At 51.8% G+C, this 24,794-nt stretch overlaps 1 protein-coding gene across 2 annotated transcripts; it reads left to right on the top strand.

The window, feature by feature from the left end:
* Positions 1–16: 16 nt before the first annotated feature.
* Positions 17–24,586, top strand: Sirt2 (sirtuin 2). 2 transcript variants are annotated; one of them, XM_021166052.1, is made up of 16 exons: positions 84–193; positions 957–1,003; positions 5,765–5,813; positions 6,055–6,168; positions 10,636–10,677; positions 10,775–10,881; positions 10,970–11,026; positions 12,626–12,694; positions 18,283–18,412; positions 21,065–21,124; positions 21,357–21,412; positions 21,499–21,575; positions 21,659–21,710; positions 23,538–23,608; positions 23,717–23,783; positions 23,872–24,586. In XM_021166052.1, the coding sequence occupies exons 1-16, from the start codon at positions 178–180 to the stop codon at positions 24,025–24,027; spliced, it is 1,170 nt and encodes a 389-aa protein (XP_021021711.1). In that variant the 5' UTR covers positions 84–177; the 3' UTR covers positions 24,028–24,586. The 2 variants fall into 2 exon arrangements, with proteins under 2 accessions (XP_021021710.1, XP_021021711.1); XM_021166051.2 differs by lacking the exon at positions 957–1,003 and having other exon boundaries at positions 17–193.
* The last annotated feature ends 208 nt before the right edge of the window (positions 24,587–24,794 follow it).

Here is a 24,794-nt window from a genome sequence, read left to right as displayed (position 1 = left end):
GCTTTTTGGGATTTGTAGTTTGATAACATGAGAGGCACATTATACGAAAGCGGTTATGGGATCGCGTTGCCTGCCGGGAGTTGTAGTTCTCTATCCTATCTCGGCCTCTTCTTGTTTCCGCTGCCGTCACGGGACAGAGCAGTCGGTGACAGTCCCGAGGGCCCCCACCCCGTTTCCATGGCCGAGCCGGACCGTGAGTTAGGGGCCCTGGTGGGAGGGTGGGAGGGTCGGGCCGCGCCGGGGCCTGGCTTTGGGCTGCAGGCCCCGGGGCCCGAGGGCAGGCTCGGTGGGGCGGGAGACAGGATCTACCTGAAGGGAGTGGGATTCGGAGGGGTGTTGCTAAGTGGTCCGTATTGCTAGGTTGGTGGGTTTCTGGATTGTGAAATTTAAGGGTCCGATTGTCAAGTTCTTAATGATCGCATTTCTCGTACTTTGGTTGCTGAGGACCCTCGTTGCTAAGGACCAAAGTTACCACTATCCCGGTTGCTAAGGTTGTCTGTTGTTAAGGGCAACTGTAGGATGTTCCGGGGACCCCAGCGGCCCCTTACTATCTCATTCCTTCAGTTCTTGTGCCTCTCCTAAACCTCCTACCTTCACTGCATCTCCTCTCCCACACTCATCTCTCAGCAGAAGTATCCCTACTTACGTCTCTTGAAAAACTTAGCCCTCCCTCATTCTCCCGGCTCGCACATGCTACCGTATCCTGCTTAACTCTGAAACCTTCCTTCAGTCCAGTTTCGCCTGCTTTCTCCTCCTAAGCATTCCCTTCCTCAGCCTTTTCACGTCACACATTCCTCCACTCTAAAATATGCCTTTTCCCATCTCCGATAGTTTTACTACCATCCCTGACTCCGAAATAATTAGGTTGGTGGGTCCTCTTGTCCTCCACCATTGTGAGCCCTTCTGCTTAACTCTTTCCCCCCACTGTAACCACGTCTGCTCCCCCTCCTCCCCAGCCTCTGACCCTCTGGAGACCCAGGCAGGGAAGGTGCAGGAGGCTCAGGTGAGATGGGGAAAAGGGTGGAGGGAAGGAGAGACTTGGTTCCACGTGCCGCACTGGGGGGAGGTGGCAAGGGAAGGCTTTTACCCAAGGGCCCTTGGCTTATGGCCCTGATCCCTAAACCCATCTGGGGATTAGTACAATCTTCTGGGAGAATGGTGGCTTCTTGGGACTGTCAAGGAAAATGTATAGCCTCAACCCCTGGTTCCCTTCCATATTGTCCTCGTTTCCTACTGTTGCCCATCCCATCCTCAGCCCCTTCTGAACCTCATTTGTGCTGGACCTGAAAGAGACGGTTTTCCAGTTCAATCCCAAACTCAGATCCTGGGGGAAAGGACCCTATAGGGCACGTTATAAAAGTATTGAAGCTGGGTGTGGTGCCAGCCCCCTGTAATGCCAGCACATGTGGGGGGCAGGGGAGGGGGGAAGTGAGGTAGGAGGATGGAGAAAGGAGAGGCAGCTTGGGCCATGTAGTGAGACGCAGTCTCAAAAAAGGAAGGAGGAAAAGGGAGAGCATACCCCTGGGATGCGGGGCAAACTTTGTGGGTCAGAGATTATAGAAGATTCTAGCCAAACTCTTCCCTGGTGGAACCCACAAGCTGATCTAGGAACAAGACCAAGATATAGTCACAGTGTCGTATAAGTGAAGTGATAAGGGACTTTCTTAAATGAAATCAGAGGTGGTGTTCCATGCAGGGTACAGACCTGAGAGCAAGAAGGGATAGTAGATGTTTCAGTAGTTGGATTTCCGGTGGTGTGCATTTCTTGATACTCTGCCTGAATTTTAATGTACATGACCTCATTTAATCTTTGCAGCATCCCAGCGAAGGGAAGGCCGCTCATGGCCGCCTTACAGATGAGGAACTTACTGGGTGAAAACTGTTAACTCCTGTGGTCTTTGGGTAGAAAGGAAAGGGCTTGAAACTTATGGGGAAATGGGCTCCGAAAGATGCTGCAGGTTCAGTGGAGAGGTAGATGAGCCATCTCAAAGATGTTTGAAGACACCTACCAAAGCCTCCGGTTCCCCCAGAGGCCAGGTTGTCCTCGTATACTAGAGGAGTGGTTCTCAACCTTCCTAATGCTGCAACCTTTTAATGTAGCTCCAATGGTGTGGTGTCCCTCCAACCGTAAAATTATTTTGTTGCTACTTCATAACTGTCCTTTTGCTACTGTTATGAACTATAATGTAAATATCAGATACGCAGGATATCTCATATGGGACCCCCCCCCCAAGAGAGGGTCGTTTGATCCCCAAAGGGATTGTGTCCCACAGGTTGGGAAACAGTGTACTGGACCATGCCTACAACCACTGGATGCTCATCCTATGAGGCCACACTGCGAAGGGAGGCAGGGGCAGAAGCTGTGGTCAACAGTACCCCCATAAGAGCTGTGACAGCCGGCTGTGGGTCTCTAGTCTCTTACTTGTCTGGCTCCCAAATGAAGGCTTAATGCCAGACCAAAAAAAGGATTCACAGTCAAAAGGGGTTCTCAGTGGCCAAGAAGATGCGAGGTGTCAATTGCAGCATTATCCAGATGGGGCAACGCTAGCAGCAGCCTCAGTGGCTGTCAGGAGAGGGAGTCAATGAACCACGGTTCATCATACAATGTGTTACTATGGAGCCACAATAAAGAATGAGGTGGGGGCTGGAGAGATGGCTCAGTGGTTAAGAATTCTATTCCAGAGAACCTGAGTTCCGTGTACCAGGCGCTCACAAGTGACTATAACTCCAGTCCCAGGGGATCTGACTCTATGGGGACTTGTACACACATGCACATATTCACATAACTAAAATAAACTAAAGAGAATGATGTAGGTCTGTGAAACATTGTGCAGTATCATACTCTGGCAAGACCCAGTTCTATAATAATGAACAAATGCACAAAACCTCACGCCGAGAAACCACGCAGAGTTATCGCTGTTTAACTGTTGCTGGTTTTGCTTTGCTGTTTGTTCGTTATCCAGGCTCAGGAGGCTGAAAGGGGAGGATTAGGAGTTGGAAGCCATCTTGGGTAAAACAGTAAGACTTGGACAGGCTCTTTTTAAAGTTTTTATCTTTTTTTTTTTTTAATTTCATGTGCATTGGCATTTTGCCTGTGTATAATTCCATGTGAGGGTGTCAGCTCCCCTGGAACTGGGAGTTACAGGCAGCTCTGATCTGCCATGTGGGTGCTGGGAATTGAAGCAGTCAGTGCTCTTAACCACTGAGCCATCTCTCCAGCCCCTCTTTTTAAAATTTTAAACCTAGTTTGTTGTGTGTGTTTGTGTGTGTTTAGGATACACACGCCACAGTATATGTATGGTGATCTGAGGACAGCTATCCTCTCCTCCCACCATGTGGGACCTGGGAATCAAACGCAGGTTGTCAGGCTTAGCAGGCAGCCCCTTTCCCTGGTGACCCATCATGCCAACTTATGTAATTTTTAATATCAGTGAAGAATCATTCTAGAGTCAGGCATGATGGTGATGCAATCCTGTAATCCTAGCTCCTAAAACAATAAAAATAGATGGGTCAGGAATTCAAGGTCACCCTCACGTACATACAAGTTAGAGCCAGCCTGGGCTATGTAGGACCCTGTCTTAAAACAATAACAAGGACTGGAGAGATGGCTCAGTGGTTAAGAGAACTATCTGCCTTTCCAAAGGTCCTGAGTTCAATTCCCAGAAACCACATAGTAGCTCAAACGATCTACATCTATAATGGGATGATCGCCGGGCGTGGTGGCGCACGCCTTTAATCCCAGCACTCGGGAGGCAGAGGCAGGCGGATTTCTGAGTTCGAGGCCAGCCTGGTCTACAAAGTGAGTTCCAGAACAGCCAGGGCTACACAGAGAAACCCTGTCTCAAAAAAACCAAAAAAACCAAAAAAAAAAAAAAAAAAAAAAAAAAAAAAAAAAAACAATAACAACAGAAGAATCTTTAAAAATAATTTGGAGCTGGGCATGGTGGCGCACGCCTTTAATCCCAGCACTCAGGAGGCAGAGGCAGGAGGATTTCTGAGTTTGAGCCCAGCCTGGTCTACAAAGTGAGTTCCAGGACAGCCAGGGCTACACAGAGAAACCCTGTCTCGAAAAACCAAAAATAAAAAAATAAAAAAATAATAATTTGGAAAGGAGATTTGGAAGCAGAGTGTGGAAGGGAAGGTCTGGGGGCCTTTGAGCAGGGAGTTGACTGTGCTGGTCAGACTGTGTGGCATCTGCTGCAAGGCCAGCCCTGGGCGGCCCCAGTCGGCATGTGTTGAGTGGTAGATGGTTATGGAAGTCCTGTTATCTAGGCTGGGCAGTAAGCAGTAAACATAATGTCCCTGCCCTTGTGTGGCTGATATTGTGGCACTCAGTAGATGTTTGTGATTTGGGGGTGGGGAAGGATTAAAGAAGAGAGAGGTGGACTGTCCTCAACAGGCCATCCATCATATGATCTAAGACATCATGAGTCTTAAGACAGAAATTGAGTCAAGGAGGCCAGGGCAGGACCCCAGGAGAGAACAAGTTGAACCAGGTGGAGCTCTGGGGTTGGGAGAGGGAGTCAGTGGAAGGATGTCAGGAGGCTAGCATCCCAGTGGGTACACTGGGAATTGGCATGAGGGTGGTGAGGTAGGGAAGCCAATGAAGGGACAGGGAGGCCACTTAGTATGGGGACTGGGAGCAGGAGCTGGTGTGGGGAGATGCTGAGGCCAATTTGGAACATGGTTGGAGCAAGGTGGGGTCGCCCTGAGAGGCTCATGTCCGGTGTCAGAGAAGTGGCATCACCAATGACTAGGCTGTGGTGTAGCTGTGGCAGGTGGCCCAGAGAAGTGAAGTAGGCCAGCCGAGGTGCCTAGGGGCTCACTGCTCGGCTTCACAGCAACCTCTGAGCTATATGGACAAGTTGAGGCCCATGGGCTTGGAGGTCTATCTTGAGGTCACCCAGCATGCATGAAGCCATGGCTTCAGGCCCTAGCATCTTGTCAGGCTGTGATGGCCAACTGGGTAGAGTGTTGGATGTGCTCCCAACATCATGCCCGTAATCCCAGCTTTAGGGGTGGAGACAGGAAGATTAGAAGTTCAAGTCACGCCGGGCGTGGTGGCGCACGCCTTTAATCCCAGCACTTGGGAGGCAGAGGCAGGCGGATTTCTGAGTTCGAGGCCAGCCTGGTCTACAGAGTGAGTTCCAGGACAGCCAGGACTACACAGAGAAATCCTGTCTCAAAAAACCAAAAAAAAAGAAAAAAAAAAAAAAAAAAAAAAAGAAGTTCAAGTCACAAAGACTTCATAGCAAGTTTGAAGCCAGCCCGGGCTACATAAAACCCTAACTCAAAAAGCAAGCTAGGCATGGTGGCATATGCCTTTAATCCTAGCAGTCAGAGAGAGGCAAGTGGTAATCTAGTCTACATAGTGAGTTCTAGGCCAACTAGGGATATATAAAGTGAGACTCTGTCAGAAGAAAAAAGATGGGACAAGCATGCAGGTGCATGCCTTTAAACCCAGGCCACAGATCCAGGCAGATCTTCAGGAATTCCAGGTCATCCTGGTCTGTGTAGTAAGTTTTAGGCCAGCCAGAGAGACCCCATCTTGAAAGAAAGATAAGGCCTAGAGGAGAGCCAGGTCCTCTCTCTAAAGCAACCTTTCCCAGAGTCCTTACACTGGCCCTGTACTTCTTCAGGGCACCTCCCAGTCAGAGCCCTACTGTATTTGAACCAGGTTGTCACCCTTCCCATCCATTCCCTTCCCTGCCCTTCCCCGCTAACCCCACTTCTTGGGCTTGGCCATCCCACCCACCCCTTCCAGGATTCAGACTCGGACACTGAGGGAGGAGCCACTGGTGGAGAGGCAGAGAGTAAGTGTCGTCCTGGAGGAGGGCAGGGAGGTGATCTGGGGTCTGGGATTAGAGGGTGGGATTCTGGGGAGACTCCCTCCAAGCTACCAGGAGTGATAGGCAAAGCATGTAACAATGGTTTGGGACTGGAGGCTGCTGGCTGTAGGAGACATTGGGAGTTGAGGTGTGGGAGGAGAGTGAATCCCGTGCTTGGGCCCTGCCTCGATGCCCACCTGGCGCTGTCTCTCTTGTTGTTGGCCAGTGGACTTCCTGAGGAATTTATTCACCCAGACCCTGGGCCTGGGTTCTCAGAAGGAGCGTCTGCTGGACGAGCTGACCCTTGAAGGAGTGACACGCTACATGCAGAGCGAGCGCTGTGAGTCCCCAACTGCTTGGCCACTTCTCCCATTCCTGGCCCCAGTTGACTCCATATTTTGGGGGGTAGGAGTAGTAAGAAAGCCTGCTGTACACACCTGCAATCCCAAACTCTGAGCAGATTGGGAAAGGACCTGCATTTCAAGTTAGCCTCTGCTAGACTGTGTGTGTGAGGCTACCCTGAGCTACATGGGAAGTTTTCCTAAAATTCAAAAAGAAAAAAATGGAGGAAACCCAACTCTTGGGATGGAGAGATGGTTTAGTAGTTAAGAGCACTGGCTGTTTTCCCAAAAGACCTAGGTTGGGTTCCCAGCACTCACATGATGGCTTACAACCATCTGTAACTCCAGTTTCGGGGGACCCTACTTACGGCCACCATGGGCATCAGGCATGCATGTAGCACACAACATTCACGAAGGAAAACACCCATGTAGTTAAGAAAAAACCAAAACACTCAGCTTGCTGGGTGGTGGTGGCGCGCGCCTTTAATCCCAGCACTGGGGAGGCAGAGGCAGGCGGATTTCTGAGTTCAAGGCCAGCCTGGTCTGCAGAGTGAGGCCCAGGAGGTGACTGAGGCCAGAAGATCATGAATCTGAGGGTAGCATGTGCTACGTAGGATTGCTAACTCAAAGGAAGACAAGAAACCAGAACTCTAGCCGAAAACAATGAAAAGGAGCATGCAGACTCTTAAGCATTAAATGTGATGGAGCCAGGCTCGAGGACATTGTTAGGACATTGTTCTCAGGCCTCACAAGCCTGACTGCGTAGGGTGAAGGAAAGTCCAGCAGGCGGCTCCTGCTTGGCAGGGTACCTTTGCACTTAAGAACAAGGCCACATTGGCCCAGAACCTATCTCTCTCTCTCTCTCTCTGTCTCTCTGTCTCTCTCCCTCTCCCTCTCCCTCTCTTTCTCCCTCTCCCTCTCCCTCTCCCTCTCCCTCCCTCTCCCTCTCTCTCTCTCTCTCTCTCTCTCTCCCTCCCTCCTTCTCTCCCTCCCCCCCCTCTCTGGAACTCAGCCCCTACACTAGGCAGGCACTCTGCCATTGAGCTACAGCCCCAGCCCTTCCTTTCCTACTGTTTTATTTTGAGCGACTATGAATTTACCCACTAGTCCCTGAAGGTCAATCCTCGTACCTCAGCCTCCCACATAGCTGGGAGTACAGAGTAGCACCACTAGGCCTGACTTTGGGTCAGTTCCCTAGTGAATATATTACTGTCTTCTGATGAGCCAAGGCCTATGCCCTAGACTGGAAGTGATCAAAGCTCTGGGGTGACTCGGGTGAGACTAAGGAAATTGCCACATGCTGAGCATACATATGCTCAGCTTGCCGAGCTCACCTGCAGGCCCAGCCACTCTGGAAGCTGAGGCTAGAGCGTGTGAATTCAGAGGCAGCCTGGACTACAGAAAAAAAAGGGAAATGGAATGATGATGGTGGCCCACACCTTTAATCCCAGCAGAGGCAGGAGGATCTCTGAGCTTGAGACCTGCCTGGTCTACAGAGTGAGTTCCAGGAAAGCCAGAGTTACACAGAGAAACCCTGTCTCAAAACACAAGAGAGAAAGAGAGAGAGAGAGAGACTGACTTAGGAGATTATCTCAGTCCATTAAATGCTGGCAGCTCCCACACAAGCAGCTCGCAAGTGTTTATAATTCCTGGGCTGGGGAGGCAGAGGCAGGAGCCGAGCCCAGGTCCCCGTGAGACCCTGCCTTAAAAACTGTGATGGCACCAGTTGTCCTCTCACTTCCTTCCACATGTTTGCTGTGAAATACACGCACAAAGAGATGTGTGCACACCAACAAACAAACAAACAACATCCCATATACACACCAGGTGGATGGCCCTGGAGAAATACACACACACTCCCTCTCTCTCTCTCTCTCTCTCTCTCTCTCTCTCTCTCTCTCTCTCTCTCTCTCTCTCTCTCAAGAGATAAGTGATTAGAACAGGACCCGACCTCTTGAGAGATACAGAAGTGTTTGCCATGGTATTATTACAGGAAGCTTGTCTCAGATGTGCTGTTTAGAAGCCAGCTAGTAGCTGGGTCACCGTGAAATTGATATTTCTTGCTGAGGTCGAGTCACCGAAGTCTGAGAACCCAGGCCCTCGCAATCCTCGTTGGGAACAATGCAGCTTTGAGGGTCCTGAACAGCCCTTTGTTGAGGCCATCTTCTCCAGTTTCCCCTTGGCCCAGCTGCTCAGCGCCCTCCTTGGCAGCCGGGATGGCAGCTGAACCTCCCTCTCCTGCCACAGGCTGGGCAGCCGGCCGCCTGCAGAGCGCACCCACACAGTGGCCAGGCGGCACTGGTCCTCCCTCTTACACTCAGATCTGAGAGTCCCTGGCCCATAGGGTGCTGGTGTGGGACATAAATATCAGCTAAGCAGATCCTTGCTGTTCGCCAGGCTCTGGGCTAAGTTATCTCACCAAGCATCCTTGTACCTAACTATCACGAAATAGCTGTGAGGTCTCTCTAGAAGTGAGCTGAACAGAAGAGGAAACTGAGGCACGGAGAGGTTGTGATTTGGTGTGAACATATGCAAGGGGCACAGTCAGGGCCCTTGAAGCTTGGTCTTGTTCTGTAGCTGTGGCAAGCTTTGAATTTAAGATTTTCTTGCCTCAGTCTCCGGAGTTTTGGTATTACAGTGTTACCACACCCAGTCTCAATGCCTACAATCTCCAGCCAGACTTCGGCCAGTACATCCTAAAGAAGTTGAGTGCATAGACTGTAGCAGGCTCTCTGTTGTCATTTGGTTTTGGTTTGGTTTGGTTTCTTTTTCTGTGTAACAGACCTCGCTGGTCTGCAATTCACTTTATAGATCACACTGGCCTCACTCACAGAGATCCTCCTGCCTCTGCTTCCCAAGTTCTGGGAATAAACACATACGCCACCATGCCTGGTTTAAACATTACCTTTGAGTGTGTGTGTTGGGGGTGTGTGATGTGAGCATTACTGTAGGTGCAGGCATGCTACTGTGTTTGCCAGGGGACATCTTTGAGGAGGTATTTTTCTCGTTCTACCGTGTAGTTTCCAGGAATCAGGCTTGGCAGCAAGTGCCTTTACCCACTGAGCCATCTCTCCAGCCCCCATGGCAGACTGACTTCTGGTCACACTTGTCCCTGAAACAGAACACCCCAGGGGTGCCCAATTCATGGGATACCACATTTGTGTCTGCCCATCAGCTGACAGACAGATGCCGGGGCTCTGTGAGGCTGGGCTGCAGGCCAGCCAGCAGCTGGGGCAGCAATAGGGCCATTTCTTCCCAGCTCTGTGCCTGTGAATGTATTCAGTCCTACCATGCCCTAATAGTTCTTTAAAAACCAAGGACAAAGCCCCCACAAGAGTGTGAACCATGGATCTGAAGAAGCACAGTACACCGGAGGGGCTGGAGGCGCGGCTCAGTTGGTGGAGTGCTTGCTTAGTGCACAGGCCCCGAGAGTCAGTCTCCTGCACCACACACAACAACAGGCGTAGCAAGGCTTGGTGGTACCCACTCCTCCCAACGCTTGCAAGGTCACTGCGAGTTCTCTTTCTCAAAGAAAGAAAAGCTGGGCATGGTGGCCATACTGGGCACTTAAAGATGGAAGCAGGGTGATTGGAAATTCAAGGTCATCCTTGGCTGGCTGCATAGTGAATTTAATGCTTGCCTGACATCCATGAGACCCTGTCCAAAAAACAAACAAACAAACAAACAAACAAACAAAAAACCCGTTATTTAGTGCAATTGACTCAAAGGAGCAGACTTTAGGCTTTTGTGTGAACAAAGCAGGATGGTGAAGGGATGTGTACAGCTAGAAACAGGTCCTAGCCAGTCACTGGAGCTCCTGGGAGGCTGAGGAGGGAGGTGCAGGATTCCAGGCCAGCCCAGGGTACATAGGGAGGAGGCACTGACTCAAAACCAGAGAAACCAGCAGACATGCTGGTGCACACCACAAGAGGTGGAGCCAGGAGGCTCAGAAGTTCAAGGTCAGCCTTAGCTACATAGAAGGCTCAAGGTCAGCCTTGGCTATATGAAACCTTGTCTCAAATTTTCTTTTTCAATTGTGTGTGTGTGTGTTTTGAACAAGGTTTCTCAGTGTCTCTTTGGCTGTTTTGAAACTCACTCTGTAGACCAGGCTGGTCTCAAACCCACAGATATCTGCCTGCCTCTGCCTCCCGAGTGCTGGGATTAAAGGCGTACACAGCTACCTTCTGACCCAAAAGTAATTTTTTTTAAGTCTTACAGTATTGTACCTAGATTAGTCATTGTCAGAATTTGGTTTGGGTTGATTGTCAAGGCCTCAAACTAGCCGTCTCTGTACTGCCGAGCTTTGCGAGCCACCCCCACCCCATCCCACCCCCCAGCCCTCTCCCTTCTCCTGGGTGGCTGTGTCTCCTCACCTGAAATGTGAGGTTGCCAATGCCATCCTGCCTGGCACCAGCAGTACGTCTAGGAGAGAAACCTTAGCGTGTGCCATCAATCCTCTGTTCCAGGCCGCAGGGTCATCTGCTTGGTGGGAGCCGGAATCTCCACGTGTAAGTTCCCCTTCCTTCAGCCACTCGTGGGGCTGGGGGAGGCTGGAGGGGTTCGTGCACACATGGGCAGAGCCTCTGACTGCGTGTGCCTTCCTAGCCGCAGGTATTCCTGACTTCCGCTCCCCATCCACTGGCCTCTATGCAAACTTGGAGAAGTACCACCTTCCTTACCCAGAGGCCATCTTTGAGATCAGCTACTTCAAGGTAGACTGCTAAGATGAGGGGAGGTGGCTCCCAACTCCAGTCCTTATCTTACCTGGGACATGTGGCCCTCTGCTCCTCTCTCCCACAGAAACATCCGGAACCCTTCTTTGCCCTTGCCAAGGAGCTCTATCCCGGGCAGTTCAAGGTGAGGTCATCTTCTGCAGGGGAGACTGGGAAGAGTAGGCATGGAAGCAGGCTCTTTATAGGCCCTCCAGGCAAGCATAACATGATTAAGAACCTAGGTCTGGGGCCAGCAGGATGGTTGCATGGGTAAAGGTGCTTGCTACCAAACCTAATGACCTGAGTTCAATCCCTGGAATCCTCATGACTGAGGGAGAGAACTGACTCCATCATATTCTCTGACCTCCATGTGCACTGTGGCAAGTGCATATCCCCAGGTAGATGGTTGGATGGAGGGAGAGACAGATGGGTGGGTAGGTAGATAGATGGATGGATGGATGGTGGGTAGATAGATGGATGATAGATAGATAGATAGATAGATAGATAGATAGATAGATAGATAGATGGGTAGATAGAGATATTATTAAAGAAAAAAGAAAAGAATTACACAAGTTCTGGCCAGATTTGATAGTTCATACCCATAACTGTAGCATTTGGGAGGCAGAGACAGGAAACTTTCAAATGCAAGGTCAGCCAAAACTACATAGACCCTATTTCAAAAGCAAAAAAAATAAAAATTAAAGATGGAAGAGGTGAGAGTGGGAGAGATGGCTCAGGGTAAAAGAGCAGATAGTACTCTTCCAGAGGACCTGGGTTCAATTCCCAGGACCCACATCAGGATGTTCATAGCCCCCTGTAACTACAGCTCCGGGGAGCCTGACACCTCTGGCCTCTGTGGATACTAGAACTCACCTCCATATACCAAAAGAGACCCACACACATATATGTAACTAAAAATAATTGGAATGGTAGCTTAGCAGTTCAGTGCACTGGCTCCTCTTCCAGAGGACTGGGTTCAATTCCCAGACCCACATGGCAGCCTACAGCTATCTGTAACTCCAGTTCCAGGGGATCTGACACACACACACATGCAGACAAAACACCAGTCAATGCACATAAAATAAAAATAAATCATTTAAAAAATTCCAGCTCGGGGGCTGGGCAGTGGTGGCGCACGCCTTTAATCCCAGCACTTGGAAGGCAGAGGCAGGCAGGTTTCCAAGATTGAGGCCAGCCTGGTCTACAGAGTGAGTTCCAGGACAGCCAGGGCTATACAGAGAAACCCAGACTCAAAAAACCAAAAAACCAAATCCAGCTCTTGGTCAGAGGCAGGAAGATTTCTGTGAGTTTGAGGCTAGTCTGGTCTACATAGGAAATTCTAGGCTTACCTAGAGAGACCCTATCTCAAAAACCAAAAAAATAAATAAATAGTAAAATAAACAATTTTAAGAAATTAAAAGAAAGGAGGAGTGGGTTGCCTGGCCTCCTTCCTGGCCCCTCATCTCTTTATCCTGTGGCTCTGGGCCTCAGTTTGCCCAACTCTAAGAAAGCTGCTGAGACTATCAGGAAGGGCTGAGGCTGAAGCCTGGCTGTGAGCCTGACTGCAGTTTACCTATTGGTGACGCCAGCAAGCCGCCACCTTGCCCTGGCCTGGGTCTCCTCATTTGTGGTACGGGAGAAGGCAGGCTCACCCTCACTGGGCCACTGAGATGGGGCCATGGGGCAGAATGGGCCCACCGCATGGCCTAGGACATTCCCATCAACACTGTTACTCTTCTCTCAGCCAACCATCTGCCACTACTTCATCCGCCTGCTGAAGGAGAAGGGGCTGCTGCTGCGCTGCTACACGCAGGTAGGCGGGGCCACGGGCAGCTGTGACCATGGGTAGGCAGGACCGTGGGCAAGCGTGACCGGGGGTGGCAGGGCTCTCGGGCAGTAGGCCAGATGGGTCTTGGAACACTTGGTCAGAGCTGGGCTAACACAGGCAGGCACAGGACCAGGGCTCAGCTAATTGTAGTGAATGACCTACAATGGGCCACTTCCTCTTGGCCTCAGTTTCCCCTTTGTAAAATAGGGGACGGAAACAGGATAGATTGGTGCTCATTGGAATCAGGAGGAAGGTCAGAAATTCAAGGTTGCTGGATGGTAGTGGCATATGCCTTTAACTCCAGTACTCAAAAGGCAGATGCATGCAGATCTCTGTGAGTTTGAGGTCAGCCTGGTCTACATAGTAAGTTCTAAAAGAGCCAGGGCTACACAGAGAAACCCTGTCTTGAAAGACCAAAAAAACCCCAAAACAACAACAAAAACCAAAGAAAGGTTATCATTGGCTACACAGTGAGTTTAAGGCCAACCTTTAGGATGTGAGACTGTATCTCTAAATTAATTGATTAGTCGATTAATTACAATATAAACTAACAAATATAAGAACGTTTAAATATAAAGAAGTCAGAACAGCTTCAAGCCCTCTCAAGTCTGCTGTGAGGTGACAGGACATCCCAGACTTACTGCAAAAGGCCTCTGTATCTGAGGGGACACCGTCCATACCACAGCCACTCCAAATCAGGAAAGTGACACTGTATCGTAAGGAAGGAGGGCTTCTTATTCGTACACTTCTGAGCCTGGCCTTGGACACGGTGGCTAATGGGACACTGTGGCCACACTGGGGTTCAGATGGATGTTCAGGCTGCTGGCTTCTATGTGTCTCTGTGCGTTTTGTGGATGTGTTGAAGTTCAGACTGCTCTATGTATACGTGTGTGCTAAAAAATTGTCTCAGAATACAAAGTGGCCATTACATTACACACTTGTTATCCCGGTACTTGGGAAGCTGAGGAAGGAGCTGATCATGAGTTCAAGGCCAACCTGGGCTAATAGTGGATTTAAGGTCAGACTGGCTCCATAGCAAACACCCCCCCCCAAGAAGAAAAAAGTTAAAAAGGAAAAAGAAATCTCCAAATTGTACAGAAGAGTTAATGCTTGAATACAAATAGGTTTGAAGCTCTTGTAATGTCAGAAACGGCCACCGGGGGGAGGATGAGTTCAAACTTTTGGGGCCAGATGGCTGGAGGCCCTCACTGGGGAAGAGAGAGACAGCTTAGTCCTTCAAGGCACTGCCCAGGCTCAGAGTCAGCCTCATTCACAGAAAGAGGCTCAGGCCTGATACTAACAGCTCCCTTGAAGCCCCATGCTTCCTGCTTGTGGTTGCATGTCCCTCCTGCACCCTTGTTTGCTGGCCTCTATGACAACAGGTGTCCACCCAAGTACCAGACCCTACCAGTGAGCCAAGCAGACACCGCTGCCCTCCTGGTGCCAATTCATGTGTGTGACAAGAACAAGAGGGACGATGAGTCATAGACCTAGGGTGTCAGATGGGGCTGAGTCTCTGAACGCTTCCCCGGGAAGCAAGTCGAGGATTGCATGAGGGGGATGCTGGTGTGCACGGGGCAGGCAGGGAAGCCTGGCCAACGTGACATTAAAACAAAAACCTGCCGGGCAGTGGTGGCACACGCCTTTAATCCCAGCACTTGGGTGGCAGAGGCAGGCAGATTTCTGAGTTTGAGGTCAGCCTGGTCTACAGAGTGAGTTCCAGGATAGGCAGGGCTACACAGAGAAACCCTGCCTAAAAAAAAAAAAAAAAAAAAAAAAAAAAATCCAAACAAACAAACAAAAAAACAAAAACCTGAGAGCTGGGAGGGAAGGAACCTTCAGGCAGAAGGGAGCTACAGAAAGCAGGCAGGATGCTGTTGTGCTGATTCAGCCAGGGTGAACAGAAACAGACCTTCAGTGAGGGCCACTGATGCAGAAACACATGGCTAGGCCTCTCCTGGGTGGTGGCAGTCTTTCAGCTGAGCACCTCCTGTGCTTTCCTGAGACTGTGAGACTCTGGGAGATTGCCACACAGAGGGGGCAGGGGGCAGCTGGACGTGGGGCCTAGGCTGAGCAGAGAGGCCTCAGACAGAGCCACCTGTGAGTGAGAGCTGCCACCACAAGCGTGCTCAGTGTGAAGTATGCAGATGTCTACACTATCTGCAGTATCTGTTTAGTATAGTTGGGGTGTGTGCGTGTTTCCAGTATACGCGGACATGTGTGGGCATGCCGCATGAAAAGTTTGGAGGAGCCGGGCGGTGGTGGCACACGCCTTTAAACCTAGCATATAGAGGCAGAGGCAGGGAGATCTCTGAGTTCCGGACCAGCCTGAAGTTTGGAAGTCAGAGGACAACTTGCAGGAGTCGGTTCTTTCTTTCCATCATGTGGGTCTCAGGGATGGAACGCAGGTCATCAGGCTTGGTGGCAAGCACCTTTATCTGAGCCATCTCACTGGCTCCACACATATACTTTAAAGGAAGATTTATTTTTATTTCATGTTTATGGATGTTCTTCCTGCATGTATGGCTATGATCTATGTGTATGCAGTGCCCACAGTGGCCAAGAGAGGGCTTTAACAGATGTGTGCTGCCATGTGGGTGCTGGGTCCCAACCCGGGGTCTTCTGGGAGAACATCCAACACTCTTAACCGCTGAGCCACCCCTCCCGCCCCCACACGTACATTTTTGTAAAATATCTGAAGGTGGAAAAAAATGTTCCACTTGCCCCCTTTGTGGTCAGCTTTTTCTCTTCGTGGCCTCTTCTCCCCAGTCACCGTTTGAATCACTGACCCACTTTTTGGGACACAGTGACCCCGCCTCTGAGCTGTGCCGACACAGCATCTCTGACCCCGCCTCTGAGCTGTGCCTCTCTGAAGCTGTGGTGCTGTTTTTAGCTCTGCACAGGAACCCATCCTTACATTCAGTCATTGTGGTCGCTCAAGCCACTGTGGTCCCTCCCCACAGAAGAGTGGCTATAGACCCTTCAAGTTGCATACATGAAATTCACCCTCCAGGAAGTTCTCTGTATGCCCCAAACCCAGCCTCTTGTCTGGGGACCCCTCGATACTCACACCATAGGGCAGCACCCTGCTTTTTAAAACCAAGGATTAGTCTTTTTCTTTTTCCTTTTATTTTGGGTGTGTGTCTGCTGCGTTAGTTATATAGGCCGCAGGGCTTCCGGCATGCTGGGGAAGTGCTCTACCACTGAGCCACACCCTCAGCCCAGGCAAGACCTGAGCTTGTAATCTTCTGTCTCACCCTCCTGTGTCTGAGATTACAGGCTTGCTCTGCTAGCCCAGCTCTACTGTGCAGACATTGGGTAGAGGCGGCAGTCTACCACATCATCATGAGGGAAAACTGCAAACTTACATCAGTGATGTGCAGTAGGGTAGGTGTCAGAGGCCTGCTCCACTCAGGGTAGACCCAACTCACGGTGGGCTTATGAGGACAGAGCCCCATTGCAAGGGAAGGAGCATGTCTGTGGATATAATCCAACATGATCAGAGATCTCAGGCATCTCCCTCCACCCTAGACTATGTTTCCTATGGACACAGAGGCTGCCGGAGGTAATTCTGTGGTCCCTTAGTTAGCTGTTTGTGTGTGTGCTGCTCACTCTCCAATGAAGGGCTTGGTAGACTGAGCCAACAACAAAGCAGATGCAGCATCCCTGAGTGCGGGGTGTGGCGGTGCTCCCCTGTCATGCAGCATCCCTGAGTGCAGGGTGTGGCTGTGCTCCCCTGTCATGCAGCATCCCTGAGTGCAGGGTGTGGCTGTGCTCCCCTGTCATGCAGCATCCCTGAGTGCGGGGTGTGGCGGTGCTCCCCTGTCATGCAGCATCCCTGAGTGCAGGGTGTGGCGGTGCTCCCCTGTCATGCAGCATCCCTGAGTGCAGGGTGTGGCTGTGCTCCCCTGTCATGCAGCATCCCTGAGTGCAGGGTGTGGCGGTGCTCCCCTGTCATGCAGCATCCCTGAGTGCAGGGTGTGGCGGTGCTCCCCTGTCATGCAGCATCCCTGAGTGCAGGGTGTGGCTGTGCTCCCCTGTCATGCAGCATCCCTGAGTGCAGGGTGTGGCGGTGCTCCCCTGTCATGCAGCATCCCTGAGTGCAGGGTGTGGCGGTGCTCCCCTGTCATGCAGCATCCCTGAGTGCAGGGTGTGGTGGTGCTCCCCTGTCATGCAGCATCCCTGAGTGCGGGGTGTGGCTGTGCTCCCCTGTCATGCAGCATCCCTGAGTGCGGGGTGTGGCGGTGCTCCCCTGTCATGCAGCATCCCTGAGTGCAGGGTGTGGCTGTGCTCCCCTGTCATGCAGCATCCCTGAGTGCGGGGTGTGGCTGTGCTCCCCTGTCATGCAGCATCCCTGAGTGCGGGGTGTGGCTGTGCTCCCCTGTCATGCAGCATCCCTGAGTGCGGGGTGTGGCGGTGCTCCCCTGTCATGCAGCATCCCTGAGTGCAGGGTGTGGCGGTGCTCCCCTGTCATGCAGCATCCCTGAGTGCAGGGTGTGGCGGTGCTCCCCTGTCATGCAGCATCCCTGAGTGCAGGGTGTGGTGGTGCTCCCGTCATGCAGCATCCCTGAGTGCAGGGTGTGGCGGTGCTCCCCTGTCATGCAGCATCCCTGAGTGCAGGGTGTGGCGGTGCTCCCCTGTCATGCAGCATCCCTGAGTGCAGGGTGTGGCGGTGCTCCCCCGTCATCCTGGCACTCTGGAGGGAGGTTCTCCAGTTTGAGGCAGTCTCAAAAAACCATTTCCCCCCCAAAGAAACAAATAAGTCATTCTCTTGTTTTATTTATTCATATTACATTATTTAGTGTGTGTAAAGTTTAGCTGACAACTGAAGGGAAGGCGTTTGCTTCTACCATGTGATGTCCGGGGCCCAAAGCCACGTTGCTATGTTGGTAGCAAAGACCATTGCCAGCTGAGCCATCTTGTCAGCCCTTACTGTGGCTTTTCCAGACAGGTGCTAGTCTTGTCCCAGCTTGCCTGAATCTCACCCTGTTCCTCAGGCTAGCCTCACCTTTACAGCAGTCTAGAATTATAGGCATGGCCTACCATGCCTGGCTTTATTTACTTATTGCTTATTTATTTCACTTTTTTGAGGCAGGTCTTCCCATGTAGCCCTGGCTGGCCTGACATTAGCTATGTAGCCTCAGCTGACTTTAAACTTAAAGCTGTCCTCCTGCCTCAATTGCAGGGCTTATAGGCAGTCACCACCACTGCTGACCTGATTCACTTTATTTATGTTAATGCTTGGCCAGAGCTGTCACATACAAGCTACTCAGGTGGGATCCCCACAAGGATGCCACATCTGAGGGAGATGCTGAAGATAGATACATTTATTGCAATAAATGTGTGGCAAATGGAGGGAATGTGCGTGGCTCTCTAACAAAAGAACTTCTCTGAAAAATAGAGGCAGTGACCCAAGTTTGTAGAATATCCCATGGGCATCCTTTAGCAACCTTCTGTGGCCCCACTGGGGAAGCGGGCATGTTCCATATATCCTCACCCTTCCTCATCCCCTGCATGCCACTTCTCAGAGCCACCAGGGCTGGCTGTCTTCCTGACCTCCCCTCCCCCTCCAGAACATAGACACGCTGGAACGAGTGGCGGGGCTGGAGCCCCAGGACCTGGTGGAGGCCCACGGCACCTTCTACACATCACACTGTGTCAACACCTCCTGCAGAAAAGAATACACGATGGGCTGGATGAAAGGTGAGGCTGGGGGAGGGGAGGCTCTCACTGCTTGTCTGCCATAGCCAGCCTCCAAGGGCTGGGCCCCAGTGCAGTCTGCTCCATTCTTTGTCTCTTGCTAGTCAGTGAGTTGGTTGGTTTCCTCTGAGGCTAGGCTTCCCTATGTAGCCCAGGCTGGCCTGGAGCTTGCACCTCTGCCTCAGCCTCTCTAGTACTGAGGTTGCTTGCAGGCATGCACTAAGGTACCCAGCTGTCTTGCTTTTTATGGTAGCTGTAGAAGCCTCAAGGATTCAAGGTGACAGCAGGTCTTTGCTCCCATGCCACCCCTCTGCTGGGCTGTCATCCATATGAACCGCAGAGCACGGCCAGCCCGTGTGGACTCCATGTAGACTCACGTCCTCGATGGGTCACACAGCCTGTGTCTCTGAGGTGTTTACTATCTATCTTACATGGCAGACACGGCTACCTTCTGAGGAAGGCATTGCACAGTGGAACCTTCTGAGACGAGGAGGCCTGTGTCTACATCCAACATGGCTTCACTTGCCCCATATGCCTACTGAAGCAAAGTGTCTAATCTCTGCTGCCACCATGTGGGTCCCAGGAACTGAACTCAAGCTGTCAGGCTTGAGGATGGAGCTTTTTACCGTCTGAACCACCTCGCTCGCCCAAAACAGTTTAATTTTTATTTTTTTAAAGATAGGGTCTCTAGGCCGGGCGTGGTGGCGCACGCCTTTAATCCCAGCACTGGGGAGGCAGAGGCAGGTGGATTTCTGAGTTCGAGGCCAGCCTGGTCTACAAAGTGAGTTCCAGGACAGCCAGGGCTATACAGAGAAACCCTGTCTCGAAAAACCAAAAAAAAAAAAAAAAAAAAAAAAAAAAAGATAGGGTCTCTAATTTGATTAAGTTTTTGTTGATTTAAATTGTAGAAGTCACACGAGGAACCATGGTACATGCAGCCTATTGCCTGGGAGAGGCAGGAGGATCAGGAGTTCAGGGCTAGCCTTGGCTACATACCAAGTTCCAGGTCAGGCTGGGCTACATGACAAAATGAAAATAAAAAGTAATAAATTTTATATAAGTCTTATTTATGTAGCTCAGCCTTCCATGTTGGACAGTACAGCAGGAGCCTGTGGAGAGGGAAGCTGGGTGCTGTGTTGGGTAAGACAAGTGCTGGAGACAAACATGATAGCTCACGGCTGTCACTGCTGTCACTGTCCTCATTCATGTTGAGGACACAGCAACTGAGAGACAGCTAGTCCCCGCGCCTGGGTGCCAGCACCAGTCTGTTCTGGCAGCCATTGTGCTGAGCCTGAAGCTGCTGTGTCACTGTGGGAATCCATTTCTGTATTCTTTATGCTGACTTCACAAAGCCCCTGGTGTCCCCTTGAGATCAGGACAGCTGTGGCCTTTATAGCAGGACCCTGGAAGGTGGCTCTTCTGACAGAATGCCAGCCAGCTGCCCCCAGACTGAAGGTTCCTGAGCAGCCCAAGTGTGCACAGCTGGGGGTGACGGACAATGGACATCACCCCCTTTATGTCCCCGTGGAATCGCATCTTCCACCCACAGAATAGCATATTTGTGCAGAAATACCTCAGCAGCGGGCGGCCGTTAACGCTTCGCCCTGTGGCTGGCTGGATGAGTGGCTGCGGAGTGAGCTCCAGGCCTGTGGCTGCATGTGACTGATGTACTTTCAGACTCCTGACCCATAAGTAAGAAGGAGTGTGACGTTCATAAGGGGAGTCTGTCCCATAAGGAGTCTGTCACAGAATCCAAGGGTGGCAAACAGATGGGCTTGAGGTTTGATCCAACCCAAGACTATCTGTATGTCCTTTCCTGACCCAGGGGCAGATAGGACTGTCCCCAGGACCCATTGGAACAACTTGACTCCCATTCCCCAGATGGGGATCTGGTGGAGTCCAGGGGTGCCTGTCTGGGGCAGATGGGTTTGCCCCTGTATATGCCCTCTCACTCACTAGCTGTGGTGCTGCCAGCCACCCCTGGATGCCTGGAGGTGAAGGGGACAGCTCTCTAAGAAGGGAGCTCCTCTCTGTGAAGCGGGGGAAGACCACCCAGGAAATGCCTGAGTAGTGAGCTGTGCTGTTTGTTTTGTGGTGCTGCGGATCAGACTAGGGGACTCGGGCATGTGAGGTCAGAGGCTCTACCACTGGGCCACACCCACAGCCCCCACACTGGGCGACTTGAAGCAGGCATCTCCTGCTGAGTCGTGCCCAAGCCCTTATGGTTCCACCACTGAGCTAGCCTCAGCTCTTGGGGTTTGTGTAAGTATGTGTGTAGGTGTGCACATGGCATAGCATGCATGTGCATGTCAGAGGACCATCTGCAGGAGCCGTTTCTCTCCTTTTAGCATGTGGGATCTGGGGACGGAACTCGGGTCACCAGGCTTGGCAGCAGATCCCTTTACACACTGAGCCACCTTGAAGCCTTAGCTCTTGTTTTTTTGAGATGTGGTTTTGTTGTGTAGCCAAGGCTGACCTCAAACTCACAATTTTCCTGTTTAATTCTCCGCCAAGCAGGCTTGGGGCATGCACCAGTGCCACCTGCCTGGATGCATTTCTGTTGACAAGAGGGAGGGGCAGAAGAGGGCTTCTCCAGCAGGCCTTGGGGGAGCCTCACAACTCACCCCTCCTTCTCTCTTCCTCTTTCCCACTCAGAGAAGATCTTCTCAGAAGCGACTCCCAAGTGTGAGCAGTGTCAGAGCGTGGTAAAGCCTGGTGAGCCTTGGGCCTGGGGCTAGAGCTGGGACCCCTTTCCTCCACTGGCCCTCACACCCCCAAATCTGGCCACTCTGCTACCTGGCCCGTCCCCTACTGTTCAGCAGAGGGTGGGTATCTGTCTGCCCCGCCCCCCAGGCCTCAGCTGGGCCCCCGACTCCTGACTGTTCTAGCTCTGTCTCCCATATCTCCTGTCCTCTGTCCTCTGTCCCTCTGTCTGTGTCTACCGCAGATATCGTGTTTTTCGGTGAGAACCTTCCATCGCGCTTCTTCTCCTGCATGCAGTCAGTAAGTGTCCACTCTGGGCTTGGCCCATGTGAGGGGGACAGAGCCAAAGTAGTGGGGTCCAAGGCCTTCCTGGTTACTCCCCACAGGACTTCTCCAAGGTGGACCTCCTCATCATCATGGGCACCTCCCTGCAGGTGCAGCCCTTCGCCTCCCTCATCAGCAAGTAGGTTGAGGAGGATGGGACTGGGGGGTCAGCTTGGGACAGGGCACTAGGGCAGATCCTGAATCTCAGCTCCCCCTTCCCAGGGCACCACTAGCCACCCCACGGCTACTCATTAACAAGGAAAAGACAGGCCAGGTAAGTCTGCCTCAGCTTCCCTCCCCCTCTCCTTCCCCCTCCCCCTCCCCTTCCCCTCTCCTTCCTCCTCCCCCTCCCCTCCCCCTCTCCTTCCCCTTCCCCTCCTCCTCCCTCCGCTTATTTTGCCCCCTTCCTCATTTGGCCACTTCCTCAGGGGACAGGGCAGGTCTCTGTCCCACCTGGAAAGTACCAGATCCTTAGACTTGCCAGTTCAGTCAGGAGAACATGGGAGCTGGCCTGTGCACTGGGCCAACCCGACGCTTCAGGCCTGTCATTCTAGACTCCCCTGAGCACATTACAGAACCGTGCCTTGAACCTGGTGAAGCCCAAGCGCTTCCCAGGGCCCGGGAGACAGTGCAGACGCTACCATGCCAGTGCCCGCCCTCTCACATATCAAAGTCTGCGGGTTCTCAATCCCTCCTATGAAGTGGCACAGTGTTTGTACAGAGCAATCTCTGAAGATGCTAAGCTGTGTCTTCGTGACATGTGTGATACCCTGTGAACTCAGGAGACAGGCTCCCATGTAGCCCCCTGCCCTCTCAAACACACCACGGAATTTAAGATGACCTTGAACTCCTAGTCCTCCTGCCTCTGCCTTCCACATTCTGGCACGATGAGCCTGTGCCCCCACTCCTGGCCGTGCTGTCTGTTTTGCAGAGGATAAGTTGCTTGCTACGCATTCCTTAGGTCCCGAGTTTAACTGCTTGTACAAGCATGGTGCTTGTAGTCCCACACTGGAGAGGCAAAGGTTAGTGGGTCCCTGGGGCTCACTGGCCCCATGTGAGGGGGTAGCCAGTCTCTCATAATCCTGAATTCCAGGCCAGTTGAGAAATGTCTCAGAAAGAACGTGTTTGGGCTGAGGATATAACTCGGTGGCAGTGTTTGCCTGGCATACACGAGGCCCTGAGTCAAATCCTTAGCACCACCAAAGAAGATTATTAGTTTTGGACTAAAGAGATGGCTTACTGATTAAGAGCACTTTCTGTTCCCAGCACCCATGTCAGGTGGCTCACAACTGCCTTTAACCCCAGCTCCTGGGCATCTGATGCCCTCTCAGTCCTCTGAGCACTCACACATAAAGGGCATACATGCAGTCAGATAAAAAGAAGCCAAGTGGTGGTGGTGCACACTTTAATTCCAGCACTTGGGAGACAGAGGCAGGTGAATCTCTGAGTTCGAGACCAGCCTGGTCTCCTTAGTAAATTCCATATTAGTCAGGACTATATACATATAGACACTATCTAATCAATCAATCAATAACAAGTTGGCTAACTTCTAAGAAACAGTACATATGGTTGGCCTCTTGGTTGACCTCTAGCCTGACCTCCAGGTCCACATGTGTACAAATATAGACACATAGCCCACTACCACACACACACACACACTCACACACACTACACACACACACACACACACACACTCACACACACTACACACACACACACACACTCACACACACTACAGACACACACACACACACACTCACACACACTACACACACACACACTCACACACACTACACACACACTCACACACACTACACACACACACACACACTCACACACACTACACACACTCACACACACTACACACACACACACACACATTAGTAAATAGAAAAATAAGGCTAGGTATGATGGTGCACATCTTTTATCCCAGCACTGAGGAGGCAGAGGAAAGGTAGATCTTTGTGAGTTCAAGGCCAGCCTGGTCTACAGAGCAAGCCCCAGGACAGCCAGGGCTACACAGAGAGACCCTGTTTTAGAAATAAGCATAAGGCAGGTCTGCTGGCTCAGGGCTGTGCCCTTAGCTGTCTTCTCCCCACAGACGGATCCCTTCCTGGGCATGATGATGGGCTTGGGAGGTGGCATGGATTTTGACTCCAAGAAGGCTTACAGGTGAGGCTGGGCCTGGGTGAGCAGTTTGGGAAGGGTGGGTGAGGAGGGAGAGAAGACAGAAGGCCGGCCGGTCTTCAGCCTGTTCTCTTACTCCTGCTCACCCTGCAGGGACGTGGCCTGGCTGGGTGACTGTGATCAAGGCTGCCTGGCTCTCGCTGACCTCCTCGGATGGAAGGTGAGGAGCTGGGCCACCCCAGCCCACCCTGAGCCCAGGCCCATGGGGTTTACGGTAACCTGACTTGCATCAACTTTGCCCCCTACAGAAGGAACTGGAAGACCTTGTCCGGAGGGAGCATGCCAACATAGATGCCCAGTCAGGGTCACAGGCCCCCAACCCCAGCACTACCATCTCCCCTAGAAAGTCCCCACCGCCTGCCAAGGAGGCGGCCAGGACCAAAGAGAAAGAGGAACACCAGTAAAAGTAACCACTACCTCCCACGCAGGACAGCGGAGCCCCGGCCAGCACCGGTCCCTCTTAACATGCAGCTTGTGTGAGCTCATAGACCCTTCGTTCTTTAACCACTTTCTTGGAATCAGGGTCCCCAACTCAATCCCAGAAAAGTCTAATATACCTAAGGGCTGAGGCCTGTGCAGTCTCTAACCGTAGCCCATAGCCTCTAACCACCCAGGGCAAGAAGCAGCCTTCCCTAACTTCTAATTTTTCCCAGAGAGCAGGCTACCCCAAAACTCCTAACAGTGCCAGAATAAGGCACTTCTCTATTGTTTCAGGGGGGCCTATGGCTAAATCAAATTAACCTACCCCGCATAGGGGCTGGACTCTACAAATATAACTTCACCCAAGGGGGTGGGGCCTTGTGGGATCTCTGAGCCTGAAGGCCTGCCAACTCTCTGCCTCCGACAAAGTGGGTACTAGGCTCCCTTTCCTGGGGACCCACTTGCCAGCTGTTGGTGGATGAGCGAGCAAGAGACCTTGCTTATTAGAAACAAATTAAAAAAACAAAGCAAAGCAACTAAGCATGACTTGTGTGGCCTCCGCTTCTTTTAGTGGTACTTGGGCATCTGGGGAAGGGAGAAGGCTGGACCATAAAGACGCCAGACCATCTATGGCTCCAGGATCTTAGGAGTAATGGTGACTGTGGGACCAAGATATGCCCCTGGGGAGGGTAGCCTGGTGACTTTTTACCCTGGCTCTCAGCCTGCCAGAGGCTCACTCCTCCAAAGTGGA

Source organism: Mus caroli, unplaced genomic scaffold (genome assembly GCF_978045245.1).
Source record: "Mus caroli unplaced genomic scaffold, Mus_caroli_1 scaffold_8, whole genome shotgun sequence".
NCBI classification, from domain to species: domain Eukaryota; kingdom Metazoa; phylum Chordata; class Mammalia; order Rodentia; family Muridae; genus Mus; species Mus caroli.
Note: the sequence above shows the minus strand (reverse complement) of the source record. Positions and strands in the feature narration are given on the sequence as shown.